We start from the raw sequence: 18,637 nt of genomic DNA on the forward strand, positions 1-18,637 counted from the left end.
TCAGTAAAGCCATGCGAAGCAGAACAGTTTTTCAACATTCAGATTGACAAAGATGAAGGTGTTTTAATATATAATGTTTGCAAATATTTGGGTAATCGCGTACTGCTGGTGCAGCCTCTTTAGAAGATAATTAGCCAACGGTTATCCAAAGTTTCATTGTTTATACTCTCTGAGCCAGCAGTCTGCTTATAGGAAGTATTCCTAATAGAATCGTCACATAAAGGCACAAAGATGAAGGAAGGAAAATGTTAACGACAGTATTAACCGTGATAGAAAAAGCTGGAAATAACTTATGAGTCTGTCATGCAGAGACTCATTCAATTGAGGTTCAGCTATTCAACTGAGTAACATACACAATGGAATACGACGCAGCCTTTTTAAAAAGAGGTAGGATCCACTTATAGCCACTGAGGGGGAAGAATCTCTAAGTGAAAAAGCAAAGTATAGTAAGTAGCAGGTCAGTTTGTATACACAGAACACTTGGAGGAGTTCCAAAGAAAGGGACGGTCTCCTGTGCAGAAAGGATTCCTGATTCCTTAAAGCGTTCTAATCTGCCTTTTTTTTTTTTTTTTTTTTTGTCTTTTTGTCCTTTTTAGGGCCACACCCATAGCATATGGAGCTTCCCAGGCTAGGGGTCAAATCGGAGCTGTAGCCAGTGGCCTACGCCAGAGCCACAGCAACGCCAGATCCAAGCCGCGTCTGCGACCTACACCACAGCTCACGGCAACGCCAGATCCTTAACCCGCTGAGCAAAGCCAGGGATCGAACCTGCAACTTCATGGTTCCTAGTCGGATTCATTTCTGATGCGCCACAATGGGAACTCCTCTAATCTGCTTTTTAAAACAAATACATTATTATCATCTTTTCCTGTTAGTAAGCATTGATTGACCGCCCCCTTTTTTTTTTTAATCGTATTTCTGATAAGCTGAAAGGGTAAAGGCTCAAGAATGAAGGTAACACTGTCATTTAGAGGGCAAGGTTTACCGCCACAGAATGCAGCTGGCACGACAGGGAACTAACCCTTTGCCAAAGAGGGCAGACTCCCATCCACAGAGAACATTCCAGACCTAGCGTGGGCGGGACTGCTGTCTTGACAGTACATGGAGGCCACGGGACTCCAGGAAGCCAGGTCCAGCTTCCCTTAGAAGAGAAATGCTAACCATGTATCCTTAGAAAAACTGTACTCAGGGGACATATAACACGGCTATCAATTCCGTGTATTGAAAATTCTTAGTCTTTCAGGAAGAAAGCAGTCACAAAAGGCAAAACTCTTTTTTTTTTTTTTTTTTTTTTTTGCTTTTGAGGGCCACATCTGTGGCAAATGGAAGTTCCCAGGTTAGGGGTCGAACCAGAGCTGCAGCTGCCAGCCTGCACCACAGCCACTCCAGAGCCGAGGGCAAAGCTCTTGACAGTGTCCTGGTTTGGTTCTCTGACTGCAGTCAGGATGCAGGACACCAGACAAAGGCTTCGCCTTTAGTTTACAAAGAAGAAAAGTCTCCTGCACGCTGTGTGGAGACCGACAGCTTAATTGAAAATGTAACAATTTAGCTCAAAAATGTGCCCTTTAACTTATGAGTAAAGCTAAGACGTCAGCCCTGTCTTACCCAAACGTGTACCATTCTTCAAACCCACAACACTAAATTTTAGGGACTTACCATTTTCAGGTCCAGCCTTTTGCGTTCCAGCATGGTGTGTGCAAAACACTCTGAAAACATGAGATTTCAAACAATCAAATATTTCAATTTACCCTTTTCCAATATTATTCTTATTGTCTTCTAATTTAAAAGGGAACTAGTCTCTTCTTCACATTTGTTTTCAAAATGTGCTGTTCAAGCCTGTGTGAGTGACTGACCCACATCAAATGTAGGTGGAGCCTGGGCCTGTGTCCCCTGAGCCCTTGAACCTCAGACAGGTCAGCGTGTTCTCTGAAGGGCGCTGCCTAAATATTTTGAGCACTTGAGCACATACAGGGGCCCGTGGGATTTTACTGTATAAAGATACCTAGAGATCCAGCAGCTAAGACACTTTCCACCTGACGACACAAAGTTCTGCTGATGTTCGCTAAGAGGTGGCACAGAAGTACGTGCACTAATTTCGGGGGGAAAGCAGGTCTCTAATTCAACAGGCGTCTCCCCTGGATCTCAGATTTGACCTCCACGGTCCTGGGACTGGTCAGTGCCCTAGAAGAGAGGGAAGCAGCAGAGCAGCTACGGCGAAGATGTGAGGTGAGTGAATTTGAAAGAGCTGCTCAGGCCCCCTTGTCATTCCAGCCTGTCCTGCTCCTCAGCCCCAGACCCTTTGCTTAAGGGGCTGGCCCCCCAGGATACAGTCCCCCTCACTTAAGGAATGTATGATGTGTCCCTTCTAATCCTGGCTCCTGCCTGCTCCACGCAGTCTTCCCAGCAACCCCACCTGCTCGCCCAGTCACGAGTGATCTCCTCAAGCTTCAGATTCTGGCATCTCTGAGTACTTTTGTTTGCCAGGTACTTAACTTTTTTTTTTTTTTTTTTTTAAATTGTGGACAATTTCAAACATGTGAAAGTGGAAGAAATATGATGAACTCCCATGTCCCCCCACCCATGCCCCATTTTCAACAATTATCAACTCAAAGCCAAGCTGCTTTCACGGACATGCCCTCCGGCCCCCATCACGCCATGTGCTTCTATGGGTTTGGACCTTGCTGGTCCTCCCATGAGGTGAGGAGTTTGAGTCCATGTCTAGGTCCTCTATATTCTCACTGCACATAGCAAGGGGCTGTGTGTATGCCAAGCACTCCAACTATTTTGATTCAATTTTAAAACGCATAAAAGTTCACCTGACACTTGGTAAAACAATGACAGAAATGATTAATTTACTGAGTCTCTATTCATTGGTTCTACAAATACATGATCAGTATTTTTTTCAGACTTTAAGGTGTAGCAGGAATGTCACGATCCTCTTTGACTTTGTAGCTCTGCTAATGATGGTCTTTTAGGGGTGTTTTAGGCCTTTGGAGAAGTTATCATAAAATAAATAATAAAACAATGAACCAATGAGTTTCTCAGCAAATGAAATTTAAGAAGAATATAAAATTAACATATTTACACATTTCCTTTCTAGTCTTTTTTTTTTTTTTTTTTTTTTTTGTCTTTTCTGGGGCTGCACTCGAGGCACATGGAAGTTTCCAGGCTAGGGGTCTAATCGGAGCTGTGACCACTGTCCTACACCAGAGCCACAGCAGCACTGGATCTGAGCCACGCCTGCAGCCTACACCACAGCTAACAGCAACGCTGGATCCTTAACCCACTGAGCAAGGCCAGGGATCAAACCCTCAACCTCATGGTTCCTAGTCAGATTTGTTAACCACTGAGCCACGATGGGAACTCCTCCTTTCTAGTCAAGAGCAAGAAAAAAATATATGGAACTTGTAAAATAATGCCATTTGTAGCAACACAGATGCAACTAGAGATTCTTATACGAAGTGAATTAAGTCACAAAAAGACAAATATCATATGATAGCACTTATGTCTGGAATCTAATATATGGCACAAATGAACCGTTCTACAGAACAGAAACTCTTAGACATGGAGAATGGACTTGTGGTTGTCAAGGGGGAGGGGGAAGAGTGGGAGGGACTGGGAGTCTGGGGTTAGCAGATGCAAACGATTGCATTTGGAGTGGATAAGCAATGAGGTCCTGCTGTACAGCACTGGGAACTATATCCAGTCACATGTGATGGAAACGTGATGGAGAATAATGTGAGAAAAAGAATGTATATAAATAACTGGGTCACTTTGCTGAATAGCAGAAAATGACAGAACATTGTAATTCAGCTATAACAAATTTTTTTAAAAAGTAAAAGAAAATAGTAAGTGGGGAGATGAGAACCAAAAATAAATAACCTAAAGCATATAATTTTTTTTAATAAATAAAAATAAAATAGTGCTGGAACACTTTGATAAAATTGGGGCTATGTGTCCATGGGATGAAATAAATCTACCCTCCACATGGAACCTTAAAATATCATTTAGGAATGTAACAAATCTTATTTAAAGAATCATATTAAAAATAATATTTAGGTGTTCCCATCACGGCTCAGCGGTTAATGAACCCAACGAGCATCCATGAGGACTCGGATTCAATCTCTGGCCTCACTCATGGATCAAGGATCCGGCATTGCCGTGGTGCAGGTCACAGACACAGCTCGGATCCCTTGTTGCGGTGGCTGTGGTGTAGGCCGGCAGCTACAGCTCCAATTCGCCCTCTAGCGAAACTTCCATATGCTTCAGGTGCAGCCCTAAAAAGACAAAAAAAAATTTTTTTTAATTATACTAAAAATAATCCTTTCATAACACGAATCCTATTATTTAGATACAATGACTGAAAAAAATGTATATTTGTCACCGAAGTTTAAAATGTCTAGTTCAATCAGAATCCATTCACACGCCCCGAAGCAGTGAGAAATGTCTCACTGGCTCATCAACGTCAGACTGTCTTTCTGTTTTATTCCATCTCATAACTTTAAAAAGGTTAAAACTCTTTAAGACTTTTTCCCTTCACCTTTATATGACATATATTAGACTGCACCTACATACCAGAAAGTCAGCTGAACTTGACCTGAGTCAATTAATCCACCCTCCTCACTGATTTCTTGTGACTAAATTGTATAATGACTTAATTGAACTGGTATCTTTCATCAGACGGAAGATCAAGTTTCTTCCTAGATAAAACAAATACACTTCTGTTGGCGTTGAAATATACCTTACCGGGTCGAAATTAACATTAAACAATGACTGAAAGACAAGGAGCAGGATTTCAAAGCCAAAGGCAAATACAAACCAGGTGCGTTTCTTTGAGGACGTCATGACGGATTGACTGTATTTGCTGCGTAGTTTCCCTATCATTTTTAGAAGCTGTTTCTAGTGAAAAGAGTGGGGACAGTGGTGGAAAAATACATTCATTTTTGGACTCAAGATGGGTCTGGGACTAACAAGTCAGGCTATTTGCATAAAAGAGCCAGTGGGAACTGATTCTCAGCCTCGTGGCCACTTCTTATGTCACTTGTGTCACAATGATAACCAGTGCTTTCTTATCAGAAAGAAAGTAAAATACAAAAGAAAACTAACCCTACTTCTCTTCATCTGACACTTAAGCAAAATTTTGTGAAGTCTGGTTCCCAACTGGGCATCCCCCAAATCAGGTTCTTACTTGAAAACCGCTCGGGTAAAATTAGCTTTTAAAAAAACCCTTCTTGTCTTAATCTAACCATTCCTTATTCCAGGACCCCAAACAAAGCTTTGAAACTGTTTTGTTAAATACCTATAAGTTCCTTGAAGTTTATCAGTTTGTAGAACTGCGTGGTCTTTCTTGGCACAGAAAAAGTGGTAATTCTTCAAGCAGGATTTTAAATCACATCCCACGGTGGCTCCCTTTTTACCGCAAAATGTGCATTTCTACAGAAGAAGAGATGTTACTGAGTGAGTGCCTGTTTTTTCAGACTCTTTGTTAAACTTGAGAGATCTCACCCAATGTTATTTCTCCTTCGGCAACCCTGCTGTCTGCAGTGACAAGCACTGGCTCTTTACATTTGGCTGCTCATTTTGAAATTGTAGCAACACCTCAATTCACTGGCATGTTTTATAATGATCTGATTAAAAGCAGAAAACCCTTTTTATGTTGTTGGTGTTGTTTTTTTTTAAAACCTCCTGTTTTAAAAAGAGATCTCTAGGGAGTTCCCGTCGTGGCGCAGTGGTTAACAAATCCGACTAGGAACCATGAGGTTGCGGGTTCGATCCCTGGCCTTGCTCAGTGGGTTAACGATCCAGCGTTGCCGCGAGCTGTGGTGTAGGTTGCAGACGCGGCTCGGATCCCGCGTTGCTGTGGCTCTGGCGTAGGCTGGCAGCTACAGCTCTGATTAGACCCCTAGCCTGGGAACCTCCCATATGCCGCGGGAGCAGCCCAAGAAATGGCAAAAAAAGACAAAAAAAATAAAACAAAATAAAAAATAAAGAGATCTCTATATGGCACAAATGAACTTATGTACAGAACAGAAACGGACTCACAGACAAAGAGAACAGACTCGTGGTTGCCAAGGGGGAGGAAGGTAGGAGTGGGAGGGACTGGGAGTTTGGGCTTAGTGGATGCAAACTATTACATTTAGAATAGACAGACAAGGTCCTACTCTAGAGCACAGGGAACCATAGCCAGTCACCTGGAATAGATCAGGATGAAAAAGAGTGTGTGTGTGGGTGAGACTATGTCACTTTGCTGTATAGCAGAAATTAGCACAATGTTGTAAATAAACTATATATTTTTTAAAAAAAGGACACAACATTATAAATCAGCTATAGTTAAAAAAAAATTTTTTTTAATTTAAAAATTTTAAAGAGGAGTTCCATTGTGGCTCAGCGGGTTAAGATCCCAACTAGTGTCCATGAGGATGTGGGTTCGATCCCTGGCCTCACTTAGTGGGTTAAGGATCTGGTGTTGCCACAGCTGTGGCATAGGTCACAGATGTGGCTCGGATCTGGGGTTGCCAAGGCTGTGACATAGGCCTGATTCGACCCCTAGCCCGGGAACTTCCATATGTCGCAGGTGCAGCCATAAAAAGGTAAAAAAAAAGAAAAAGAAAAAAATGATTTCTCAAAAGCAGGATTGGCCAAACTGTCCAGCTCTAGGCAAAGAGTCCTGCTGGGGACACTAAGCCTGTGGCCAAGGGCAGCTCCAGGCAGTACCAGTGCTCTGGGGTCTTAGGCCAGTCCCTTCCCCTGAGACCCAGGTTCCTCCCTGGAGATAATGTTGCCCACAGAGGCACCACTGAGGGTGACCTGAGAAAAAGTAGTGCAGCCTCGTTAGAATCTATATAGAAAGGCCAAAAATGTAAAACAAAACAAAAACCCTGAGTAATAAGGTTTTCTCAGTGTGATTCATTTGCTCTCTTGCTTTTTTCTATCCGTCTATCGGTCTGATATGAAGGAGCCAAGTGGGGGCCACAGAAACCCAACTGTTGAGGGGATTGGGGCCATGGCCAAGGCTGGTTTACAGGATGTTCTGTCAGAGGGGAGCGGTGAACAGGTCTGGATGGATGGTGTGTCTGGGTGCGTAGCGGGTGGGACTGTATTCTTTTCCTGCCAGTTTAATATGAGATGCTGTCAGCTCTCCATGTAGGTGTGTCAGGCTGGTCGTCAGGGCTCGAGCGAGAGTCCCTGGCGTAAGAATGGTACTGAAGCCATGAGAGCTGGAGGAGGTCACTTGGGAAGGATGCTGAGATTGAGGAAGGAGCCCAGAGTCTCGCCTTGGGCCCTGAAACCCTAGAGGTGGAGCAGAGGAGGAAAAAAAAGCCAAGGCACCTGGGGAGCAGCAGCCAGAACGGTAAGAGACACACTCGCAGGGTGTGTCCAGGAAGTCACAGAAAGTGCTCCAAGCCACAGGGCAGGGACCTCTGTGGGATGACACTGCTGAAAATCAACTAAGGACAGGCAAGTGACAGTTTAATCGACCAGCTTTTTGTGTATAAGGAATTTTTTTTTTTGTTTTTAAGATGACATGATTGGTTGATCATGTTTCTATGCAGATGAGAATAATCTAGTACAAGGGGATACTGAGGTGCAGGGGACGGAGGAAAATGCAAAGTCAGTCCTTAAGGAGGGAAGGCGGACAACTCCCAAGCCCGAGTGGAGGGTTGGCTTTGACAGGAGGGTCTGAGTCTGGGGACGGGGGTTGGGCGTGGGCAGTGGTTTGGTCTAATCACCTCCATTTTCGTGGTAAGAATTAGGAAAAAAAAAAAAAAAAAAAGTACACCACCAAGAGTGAACCTTAATGGAAACTATGGCCTTTGGGTGTTTCTGATGTGTCACTGTTGTCCATCAGTTGTAACAAATGTCCCCTCTAGCAGGGGATACTGATAAAGGGACGGCTGAGCATGCGTGGGGGCAGGAGGAACACGGGATTCTGTACGGTCCCCTGAGATTTCCAGTGACCTAAAACTGCCCTAAAAATAAAGTCTATCAAAAAAAAAAAAAAAATCAGGCATAGTCATCAACTTGGGAACGGGAAGCTGGGGTGGGGAAAGGTTTTAAAAAGAGATGACAGGAAATGAACGAGTCAACGTGGAGAGTGGAGGGCGATGTGTCAACAGTTTGAATCTAAGATCAGTTGAAACATCTGTGGGTTTTTCTCCGGTTGTGCAACCGCTCGAGTGCCAGCGCCACTCGGCTCCTGCAGACATGGGACGGCCCACTGCCCCAGGGCGGGGCTTTGGGGAAGCGCCCGGGGGGTCCGCAGGGGACTGACTGTGCCCTGCCAGACCCACCGCGGGAGGAGGGGAGGGGTCCTCAAGAGGGGGCATGTTTAACCACAGAGCTTTGTCGGAGGGTGCACATCAACAAGGTTTCTGACGTGCATTTTCTGTTGAGGGCTGGGAGAAGTGCTCTCTCGTCCACTACGTACGGAAGAATAAAGTGGTGGGGTCTTTCTGGGGGCAGTTTGTCAGCACGTTTCCAAGACTTCCAAAGGGAATTCTCTTTGACTCCGCAGTTCCACTGCCAGGGACGTGCTGTCGGGCGCCTCTCTACCCGGCGCACAGACAATGCACAAAGGTGCTTCCCCAAGCCTTCCTGGTTACAGTGAAAACCAGCCGTTCATCGCTAGTGTCAAAGGCATGGTCTCGCCCTCCAGGACATCCTATGCGGTTTCGCAAGGTCAGCAAGGGGAAAGCCAGGCACAGTCCCCTGCGTACAGTTTAAGGAACGGGCGGTGTCTCCTTTCTTGCCTCCCTGACTTTTGCACACCCCGTCCCCTCTCTCTGGGATTCCCCATCCTCATTTTCACCGCCTTCCTGGAAGGGGGTGAAAGGCTAGGAAGGCTTCCTGAGCCCCCACTGTGCTGAGCTGCCTGCTCACCGAGCGAGCACCGGTGCTGCTGCCTCTCCAAGCACATCAGGTGGTGCGGAAACCGCCCATGATGTGCTGACATCTTGCAAGGACTGAAAAAAGTTTGCTCCAGCTCACTCAGCTGACTGTGGTGGCGGCGGCAAGGGTGCTGGTGCTGGAGCTTGCTGTACTGCTGATGCAGCTGTGAAGGGCCTGTCCCCGAGGAGGGCGTCCGCGGCAGTGGACCCAGCAGGGTGACTGCTCAGCATCCTTCCTTTCCGGAGGAAGCCGATGCGGGCTCCAAGGCGAGCTCCTGATTAGTTTCGGTGGCCTCTCGCAAAGGGTGCAGAGAGAGGGTGTGGCCTCATTAAACTTTCAGAAGGGCTCTTATTTTGGGCTTGGGGATGAACTTTCTCTTTGGATGGATAGGAACAAGAAGGGATGCCTCAGCTGATGTTTTAGACAGGAGGGTGGCAGGCATGATGGACCCTTGATGACATCATTGAGCCACTGAATCAACCAACCTGGAAGCCAGTTTTTCCTCTGGCGAAGTGAGAAAATAAGCAGACTTTATGTTAGAGCCAGTGTGAGGTGGTTGTTACTGACAACCAAAGCATAAGTAGCTCGTTTCTACTAACTCCTATCTACTGTGCTAATGAGGCGTGTTGTAGTTTACTTTAAAAGATTAAATATTCGGCTACGTTTCCAATACAGGCCCCACCTCTTGCAGCTCTCCGAGATTCATCTCTATCCGTGGCTTATCAGTCTCATAATCTTTTCAGATAACCTCTCTTTTGAAGGCATCCCTGAGGCCCGTTCATCTTGTATAAGACAGTCATTTGTACTTACCAACTTCCTTCCTCTCTTGATTTCTTTCTTTACTGATTCCACGTCAAAATTTCTCTCGTGGTCACTTGGATTGTCACTCTCACATTCCACAAGTCCTGAAGAATACAGCTGCAGATTGGGAAACAAAAAAACAAACCCAGAGTGTGCACAAAGGCCTGCTGAAAGCTGCAGGTAAGGAAATGGTAGGGTGTTCCCCACCCCCCCACCCCAGTACTTGCCCGAGGGGAAGGTGGGCTGGAGGGGAGAACGGTGGCCACCTTTTGGGGTATGTGCGCAGCTCTCAAGCCACCCTGATGTTCTCTGGGGGTGGTCCTGATCCCCAGGCATGTTTTATACTGCCTGACCCTGACCCCCAGAGCCTAACTGGACCTGTGGGGCCCTAACACCAAACTGGGCCCAGGTCCCTATCCTAGGAGAGTGGATTAGGCTCTGAGCCACACAGTCAGAGTGAGTCAGTCTATAAAGACAGAAAAAAAAGAATGAAGGCTAAAGAGGACTTCTCGGACCACGTCCCAGCTCCTGATTCTTGGGCCCCCGCTGTGTGCCTGCCTTCAGGAGCCATGAAATGCCCCTGTAACTTATTACAAAGCCCACTTTATGGTTAGGCTGGCTCCAGTTTCTAAGAGTTTCTTGAACCCCAAAGAATCTAAACTACCTGCAAATGAAAGATCAACATTACACATATACTTAAATAATAAAGGGCATGAAAAACACACAAGAAAAACTTCTTGACACTGGCATAGGCAAAAATTTCTTTCTTTCTTTCTTTGGTCTTCTTAGGGACGCACCCAAGGCATATGGAAGTTCCCAGTCTAGGGGTTCAGCTGGAGCTGGAGCTATTGGCCTACACCATAGCCACAGCAACACCAGATCTGACCACATCTGCTACCTACACTGCAGCTCACAGCGACACCAGATCCTTAACCCACTGAGCAAGGCCAGGGATCGAACTCAAATCCTCATGGATATCGCAGAGCCACGACAGGAACTCAGAAGATTTCTTTTTTGGTGTTTTTGTCTTTTCTAGGGCCACACCTGCAGCATATGGAGGTTCCCAGGCTAGGGGTCTAACTGTAGCTGTAGCCACCAGCCTGTGCCACAGCCACAGCAACGCCAGATCCTTAACCCACTGAGCGAGGCCAGGGATCGAACCTGCAACCTCATGGTTCCTGGTCGGGATTCGTTAACCACTGAGCCACGACAGGAACTCCCAAAGATTTCTTATAAAAAGCAGAAACTATAAAGAAAGAAGTTATTAAAAGTTGATCTAAATTAAAACTTTTTGGAGTTCCTGTCATGGCTCAGCAATTAACAAACCCAACTAGCATCCATGAGGACAAGGGTTCGATTCCTGGCCTCGCTCAGTGGGTTAAGAATCTTGGTGTTGCTGTAGGCCGGTGACTACAGCTCCGATTAGACCCCTAGCATGGGAACCTTCATATGCCTTGGGCGTGGCCCTAAAAAGACAAAAAGACCAAAACTTTTTGCGTTTGTGAAAGACATTGCCAAGAAAACAAAATGGCAAGCCGGAGACTGGGAGAAAATGTGTGCAATTTATATTTCTGACAAAAAAACTTATATTCAGAATACAGGAAAAATTCTTGCCACTAAGACAAACTACTCAACAAAAAATGGACAAAAAATCTGAACAGACACTTCTTAGAAGGAGAGGTACAGATGGCGAATAAGCACGTGAAAAGGTGCTCAATATCAGTAACCCTCAGGCAAATTAAAACCACAATGAGATACCAAAACACACTGCCTAGACTGGTTAGAATTAAAAAGACTGAAAACATCAAGTGTCGATGAGGGAGCAAATGAAACTCTTACACATTACTGGCAGAAGTGTAAAGTGATGCCATCACCTTTAAACACACTTATTTTATGACCCAGCATTCCTCTTCTGGGTATTCACCCAAGAAAAATAAAAGCATATAACCACAAGCAAAGAAGGCAAAAAGAGGGAGTTCCCTAGTAGCCAAATGGCTAAGGAGTCAGTGTAGCCAATGCTATGGCTTGGGTCACGGCTGTGACATGGGTTTGATCCCTGGCCCAGGAACTTCCGCATACCATGGGTGTGGCCAGAAAAAACAGGAACCAAGAATACACAGTGGAGAAAAGACAATCTCTTCAATAAGGAGTGCTGGGAAAACCGAACAGCTCCATGTTAAAGCATCTTCTTACATCACATACAAAAATAAACTCAAGGAGTTCCCGTCGTGGCGCAGTGGTTAACGAATCCGACTGGGAACCATGAGGTCGTGGGTTCGGTCCCTGCCCTTGCTCGGTGGGTTGACGATCCGGCGTTGCCGTGAGCTGTGGTGTAGGTTGCAGACGCGGCTCGGATCCCGCGTTGCTGTGGCTCTGGCGTAGGCCGGTGGCTACAGCTCCGATTCGACCCCTAGCCTGGGAATCTCCATGTGCCGCGAGAGTGGCCCAAGAAATAGCAACAACAACAAAAGACAAAAAGACCAAAAAAAAAATAATAATAATAAAAAAATAAACTCAAAATGGACTAAAGACCCAAGTGTGAGACCAGACACCATAAAACTCCCAGAAGGAAACACATGCAGAACACACTTTGACATAAACCACAGCAATATTCTTTTTTTTGGATTTATTTCCAAAGGCAAGGAAAACCTACGCAAAAATAAACAAATGGGACCTAATTAAACTTAAAAGCTTTTGCATTGACAAACCACTGACAAAACAAAAAGGACAACCTACTGAACGTGAGAAAATATCTGCAAGTATTGTGACCGGTAAGGGGTTAATATCCAAAACATACAAAGAGCTCATACAACTCAACATCAAAAAACAACCCAATCAAAAAATGGGCAGAGGAGTTCCCATCATGGTCCAGTGGAAACAAATCCGACTAGGAACCATGAGGTTGCAGCTTTGATCCCTGGCCTTGCTCCGTGGGTTAATAAGGATCCTGCATTACTGTGGCTGTGGTGTAGGCCAAGGCCAGTGGCTACAGCTCTGATTAGACCCCTAGCCTGGGAACCTCCACATGCCGAGGGTGTGGCCCTGAAAAAGACAAAAAAAAAAAAAAAAAAAAAAAAGGGCAGAAGACCTGAATGGACATTTTTCTGCAGAAGACATAAAGACAGCCAACAGGCATATGAAAAGATGCTCAGTATCACTAATCATCAGAGAAATGCAAATGAAAGCCATAAAGAGATTTCACCTCACACCTGTCAGAATGTCTATCCTCAAAAAGATCACAAAGTGGAGTTTCCATGGTGGGTTGGCAGGTTAAGGACCCTACGTTTTCCCCACGAGGATGATGTGAAGTTCGACCTCTGGCTTTGCTCAGCAGGTTGAAGACCCAGTATTGTCACTGCCGTGGCTTGGGTCCCTGCTGTGGCGTGGGTTTGACCCCTGGCCCTAGAACTTCTGCATGTCACAGGCTCAGCTCCCCCCAAAAACCTAAAAATTGAACTATCGTATGATCCAGCAATTTCACTTCTGGGAATATATCCAGAGAAAATGAAAACACTAATTTGAAAAGATATATGGACCCCAATACTTGTAGTAGCATGCTTTGCAAAAGCCAAAGTAGGGATGCAGCCTAAGTGTCTCAACATATGAATATAAGATGTCCCCCCCACACACACACAATTTATGGAATATTAGCCATAAAAAAGAATGAAATTTTGCCATTTGCAACAGCATAGATAGACTTCAAGAATATTATGTTTAATGAAGTAAGTCAGACAGAGAAAGACATATACTGCATGTTATCACTTATATGTAGAATCTAAAAAAAAGCTAGTGAATATAACACAGAAAAAGCATATGTCCACAATAAGACTCATATTCAGATGTTCACAGCAGATATACTCTACTGTCCCCAAACTGGAAATAATGCACAGGGCTATCAGCAGGCACCTGGATAAAGATGTTGTGCTTTATCCGTAGAATGGAATACTATGCAGAAATACAAAGGAATGAATTAAAGATACAGGAAATAACACGGAAGAACCTCCAAAGCCTGTGTTGAGCAAGAGAAGCCAGATGCAAAGAATACACACTGTAGGATTCCTTCCACAGAGACGAGAAAGACAGGCTCATTCATGCTATCCAGGCTGGGGCTGGGGAGGAAGTGACTGCAAGCAGGCAGGAGGGAACTTTCTGGGGAAACACTGTGGTCTTGCTGGTGCTGGCCGCAGTTACCTTGCTAAATACACGTCTCAGTCCTCTCCAAACAGTACACCTAATGGGTGCTTTTTAGATGTAAATTATACCAATGAAATTAATTAAAAATGGCAGCAAATTAACATGAACAGTTTACTGGAATAAAACATGACCCAACAGCGTTAAATCTCAGAATCGTTTAACAGCACAAAGTAAACAAGCATATAAACTTATGACTGACAGATTAAAAGGAGAAAATGTGAGACATGAAAACCAAATATAAGCTGAGAATCAGAGTCTTGTTATAAAGAAAGTTATTAGAACACCTGAACCTAAACCTGGGCAGCTTGAGGATTCGGGGGTAGAACTATATCAGTGTTAAATTCCTGGTGTGATGGTTACGTTGTGATCATGTGAATGTGTGTGTCTGAAATACATATTAAAGCATTCAGGGGAGGCAACACATCCTGTCTCAATTTAATTTCAAATGGTTCTGTCAATGAAATAATAAACAATCTATAATTAGAAGAGAAAAGAGTCTTATTGGAGCCAAACTAAGGACTAGCCTGGAAGCCACCTCCCAGGTAACTCGGAGAAACTGTTCCGGAAAAGCATGGTTTCCAACACAGTTTTATGTCTTGTCAAAACAAAGAACATTAAACAAGTCAAGGTTACATTTCTTCAAGGTTTAAGAAAAAAAGAAAAAAGAACAGACTAGGCTATACATGGTGAGTCGGCATAGCCTTGGCACCTGGGAAAGGAGTCTTATCATCAAAGGAGTATCAGCATTGATGTCCAGAAAGAGGGGGCATTTCATCATTATTTTTAACATGGACATGCCTTATTTCTGGTCAATGTGTCTTTTTCTCTAATAATTAAAGCAGATGTACAATGTATGTCTGACAAGCAACAAACAGGCATTTTAGTTAGCATGTAATTCAAGTTAACTCATATAGAAGCCAGAATGACTTCTCTGTATCTCAATACATGAAAATTTCTTTTATCACTTCCAACAGAAAAGGTGCTTTGTACTATGAGTGCAACTTTTCTGTAAGCTTGAGATATTAAAAAATCAACTTATGGAGAGTTCACATCGTGGCTCAATGGTTAACAAATCTGACTGGCATCCATGAGGACACAGGTTCCATCCCTGGCCTTGCTCAGTGGGTTAAGGATCTGGCATTGCCGTGAGCTGTGGTGTAGGTCACACACATGGCTTAGATCTGGCATTGCTGTGGCTGTGGCGTAGGCCAGTGGCTACAGCTCTGATTTGACCCCTAGCCTGGGAACCTCCATATGCCACGGGTGCGGCCCTAAGAAGCAAAAAAGAAAAAAGAAAAAAAATCAATTTATGTATATTAAAAAATAGGAGTTCTTGTTGTGGCTTAGTGGGCTAAGAACACAACACAGTGTCCATAAGGATGCAAATTCAATCCCTGGCCTTGCTCAGTGGGTTAAGGATCTGGCATTGCCACAAGCTGTGGAGTAGGTCACAGAGGCTGCTGGGACCCTGTGTTGCTGTGGCTGTGGCGTAGGCCGGCAACTGCAGTTCTGGTTCAGCCCCTAGCCTGGGAATGTCCATATGTCACAGGAGAGGCCGTAAAAAGAAAAAAAAGAAAAAAGAAAGCATCCAGCATTGTGCATGGACACAGCAAAGGGGAAAGATCATTACAATGACCCAGAATATCATTCCAACAGATGCAGACGAAAGCATTTCATAAGATTCAACACTTTAGAACTCCTCAAAAGATGGTGGAATAGAAGTACTGGAGCTCAACTTCTCTCCTAAAAATAATAAAACTTACAACCACATGCTGAGCAATCTTCAACCAAATGGACCAGAAACTTTCAAAAAGATATCCTACTCCAGAAAACAACCAGGAGGCCACATCAAGAGGGAGGAGGGGTGATTACGTGATATAAGTAACCCCACACCTCCTGGTGGGAAGCGCCACAGACTGGAAAGTAACTGGTTCACAGAGATCTGAGCCCCACATCAAACTCTCACGTATGTGGATCTGGCACTGGGAGAAAGAGCCCCTAGAGCATCTGGCACTGAAGGCCAGTGGGGCTTGTGTGCAGAAGCTCCACGGGACTGGGGGAAATGGAGACCCCATTCTTAAAGGCGCACACAGATTTTCACGTGCACTGGGTCCCAAGGCAAAGCAAAGTCTCCAGAGGAATCTGGGTCAGACCTGACTGCAGTTCTTGGAGGACCTCCTGGGAAAACAGGAACATTCTGGGGGAAGGACATTGGAAGGAAAGCTCTTGGGAATATTTGTCAGCGTGCCCTTCTCTGGAGGTGGCCAGTTTGGGAAAATCTGGCCCCACCCATCAGCACTGAGAAGCCCAAGCCAAACAACAATCCAGGTGGGATCACAGCCACACCCCTCAGTAAACAGGCTGCCTAAAGACCCCCCCCCCCACCAGGCACACAGCCACCTATAATCTCACCCAGAGACAAAGCCCCATCCACCATAGGGATTAGAATCAGCTCCACCTATCAGTGGGCAGGCATCCGTCCCTCCTATCAGGAAGCCTACAGCAAGTCCCCCATACCAACATCAGCCACAAGGGGGGCAGACACCAGAAGTAAGAGAGGCTACAACTCTATTATCTGTAAAAAGGTCACCACACCAAAACCCTGTAAAAATGCAAAGACAGAGAACTATAACTCAGATGAGGGAGAAAGAAAAAACCCCAGAAAAACAGCTAAGTGATCAGGAGATTCTCAGTGTCCAGGAAAAAGACTTTAGACTGTTGATGCTGAAGATGATGCAAGACACTGGAAATAAACTGGAGGCAAAGATGGATAACTTACAGGAAACACTGAGCAAAGACATACAAGATATAAAACTTAAACAAGAAGAGATGCAAAATACAATAACTGAAATAAAAAATTCACTAGAAGCTGCTAACAGCAGAATACAGGAGGCAGAAGAATGAATAAGCGAGGTGGAGGACAGATTAGTGGAAATCACAAATGCAAAACAGGAAAGAGAAAGAAGACTGAAAACAAATGAAGAGAGTCTCAAAGAACTCTGGGACAATGTTAAACGCACCAACATCCGTATTATAGGGGTGCCAGAAGGAGAAGAGAGAGAGAAGGGGACAGAAAAAAATATTCCAAGAGATAATAGCTGAAAACTTCCCTAACATGGGAAAGGAACCACTCACTCAAATCCAGGAAGCAGGAGTACCATATAAAATAAACCCAAGGGAGTTCCTGTCATGGCGCAGTGGTTGATGAATCCAACTAGCAACCATGAGGTTGTGGGTTTGATCCCTAGCCTTGCTCAGTGGGTTAAGGATCCAGCATTGCTGTGAGCTGTGGTGTAGGTTGCAGACATGGCTCGGATCCTGCATTGCTGTGGCTCTGGCGCAGGCTGGCAGCTACGGCTCCAATTAGACCCCTAGCCTGGGGACCTCCATATGCTGTGAGAGTGGCCCAAGAAATAGCAAAAAGACAACAATAATAATAATACAAATAAAATAAAATAAACCCAAGGAGGAACACCCCAAGACACATATTAATCAAACTGACCAAAATTAAAGACAAAGAGAAAATATTGAAAGCAGCCAGGGAAAAGTAACAAATAACATACAAGGGAACCCTGATAAGGTTATTGGCAGATTTTTCAGCAGAAACTTTGCAGGCCAGAAGGGAGTGGCATGATATACTTAACGGGATGAGAGGAAAAAACCTCCAACCAAGATTCCTTTACCCAGCAAGGCTCTCATTCAGATTTGAATGAGAGGTCAAAAGCTTCACGGATAAGCAAAAGCTAAGAGAATTCAGCAACACTCAACCAGCTTTATGACAAATATTAAAGGAACCTCTCTAGACAGAAATGGCCGCAACAGGAAACAAAAATACCACAAATGACAAGGCTCACCAGTAAAAGTATATATACAGTAAAGATATGAAATCATCCACGCACAATTGTGCCACCAAAATCAGAAAGTGTGAGGAGGGTATGAATGCAGGACACTGGACATACACTTGCAATTAAGAGAACAACAACTTAAAACAATCTTGTATATGTATAGACTCTTGTATCAAAACTTCGGAATAACTGCAAACCAAAAATCTACAATTGATATCCACACAAATAAGAAAAATCAATTCAAACACAACACTAAAGATAGTCACCAAACCAGAAGAGGAGAGAACAAGAGAAGAAGGGAAGAAAAAAGAGCAACAAAAACAAATCCAAAGCAACTCATAAAATGGCAATAAGAACATACATATCAATAATTACCTTAAATGTTAATGGAAGATTCAATACTTTAACTTGAAGCAAACTAGAAATAAAAGGGAACTTCCTAATTTTAATAAAATGAAAGTATTAAAAACCTCAGGTATACACAAATTTAATGATAAAACCTTAAAAGCATCCCAGTAACATAAGAACTAAAACAAGGCTCACTACTTTAAATGCTTCCAATCACCACTGTAACCCAATGTTCTAGAAAAATGTAGTAAAACAAAAACAGAAGTTAAGAGGCCCCAAAATTTAAAAAAAATCTTTATTTACATATGAGAATTGTCCAAATAAAATATTCAGGTGAATGTGACTTTTAGACTTGAGAGTTTGTCAAGATTGTTGGGTGATATTAAAAAAAAAAAAAAAAACTACAGTGTTTGTGTATACCAATAACAGCTCATTTTTAAAAAGTATTAGGAAAGGTAACAAAACAAAACCAAAAAACCAAACCCAGGAATAGGCCTAACCCAAAGTTCTAGACCTCTACAGAAAAAAAAAAGTGCAGGACATTTTTGAAATTCATGAAA

General features: G+C 44.1%; 1 protein-coding gene and 1 long non-coding RNA gene across 7 annotated transcripts in view; both read right to left on the minus strand.

The window, feature by feature from the left end:
* The window catches only part of PHF11 (PHD finger protein 11), a 46,744-nt gene that overhangs the window by 14,650 nt on the left and 13,457 nt on the right, over positions 1-18,637 (minus strand). For all 6 annotated transcript variants that reach the window (NM_001244327.1, XM_084981082.1, XM_013980495.3 and 3 more), the window contains 3 exon segments: positions 1,657-1,706; positions 5,300-5,433; positions 9,700-9,807. In NM_001244327.1, the coding sequence (NP_001231256.1) occupies positions 1,657-1,706; positions 5,300-5,433; positions 9,700-9,807 (292 nt within the window).
* Positions 2,003-4,910, minus strand: LOC146398564 (uncharacterized). Its single transcript, XR_014819453.1, has 3 exons — positions 4,820-4,910; positions 4,576-4,700; positions 2,003-2,181 (listed from the first exon to the last, which is right to left on the minus strand). It is a non-coding gene; the product is annotated as an uncharacterized LOC146398564 (long non-coding RNA).

This window comes from Sus scrofa, chromosome 11, assembly GCF_054392235.1.
Source record: "Sus scrofa isolate SSC_HxYL_T2T_F1_AM1 chromosome 11, Sscrofa_HxYL_maternal_Yorkshire_Landrace_v2.0, whole genome shotgun sequence".
Taxonomy (NCBI): domain Eukaryota; kingdom Metazoa; phylum Chordata; class Mammalia; order Artiodactyla; family Suidae; genus Sus; species Sus scrofa.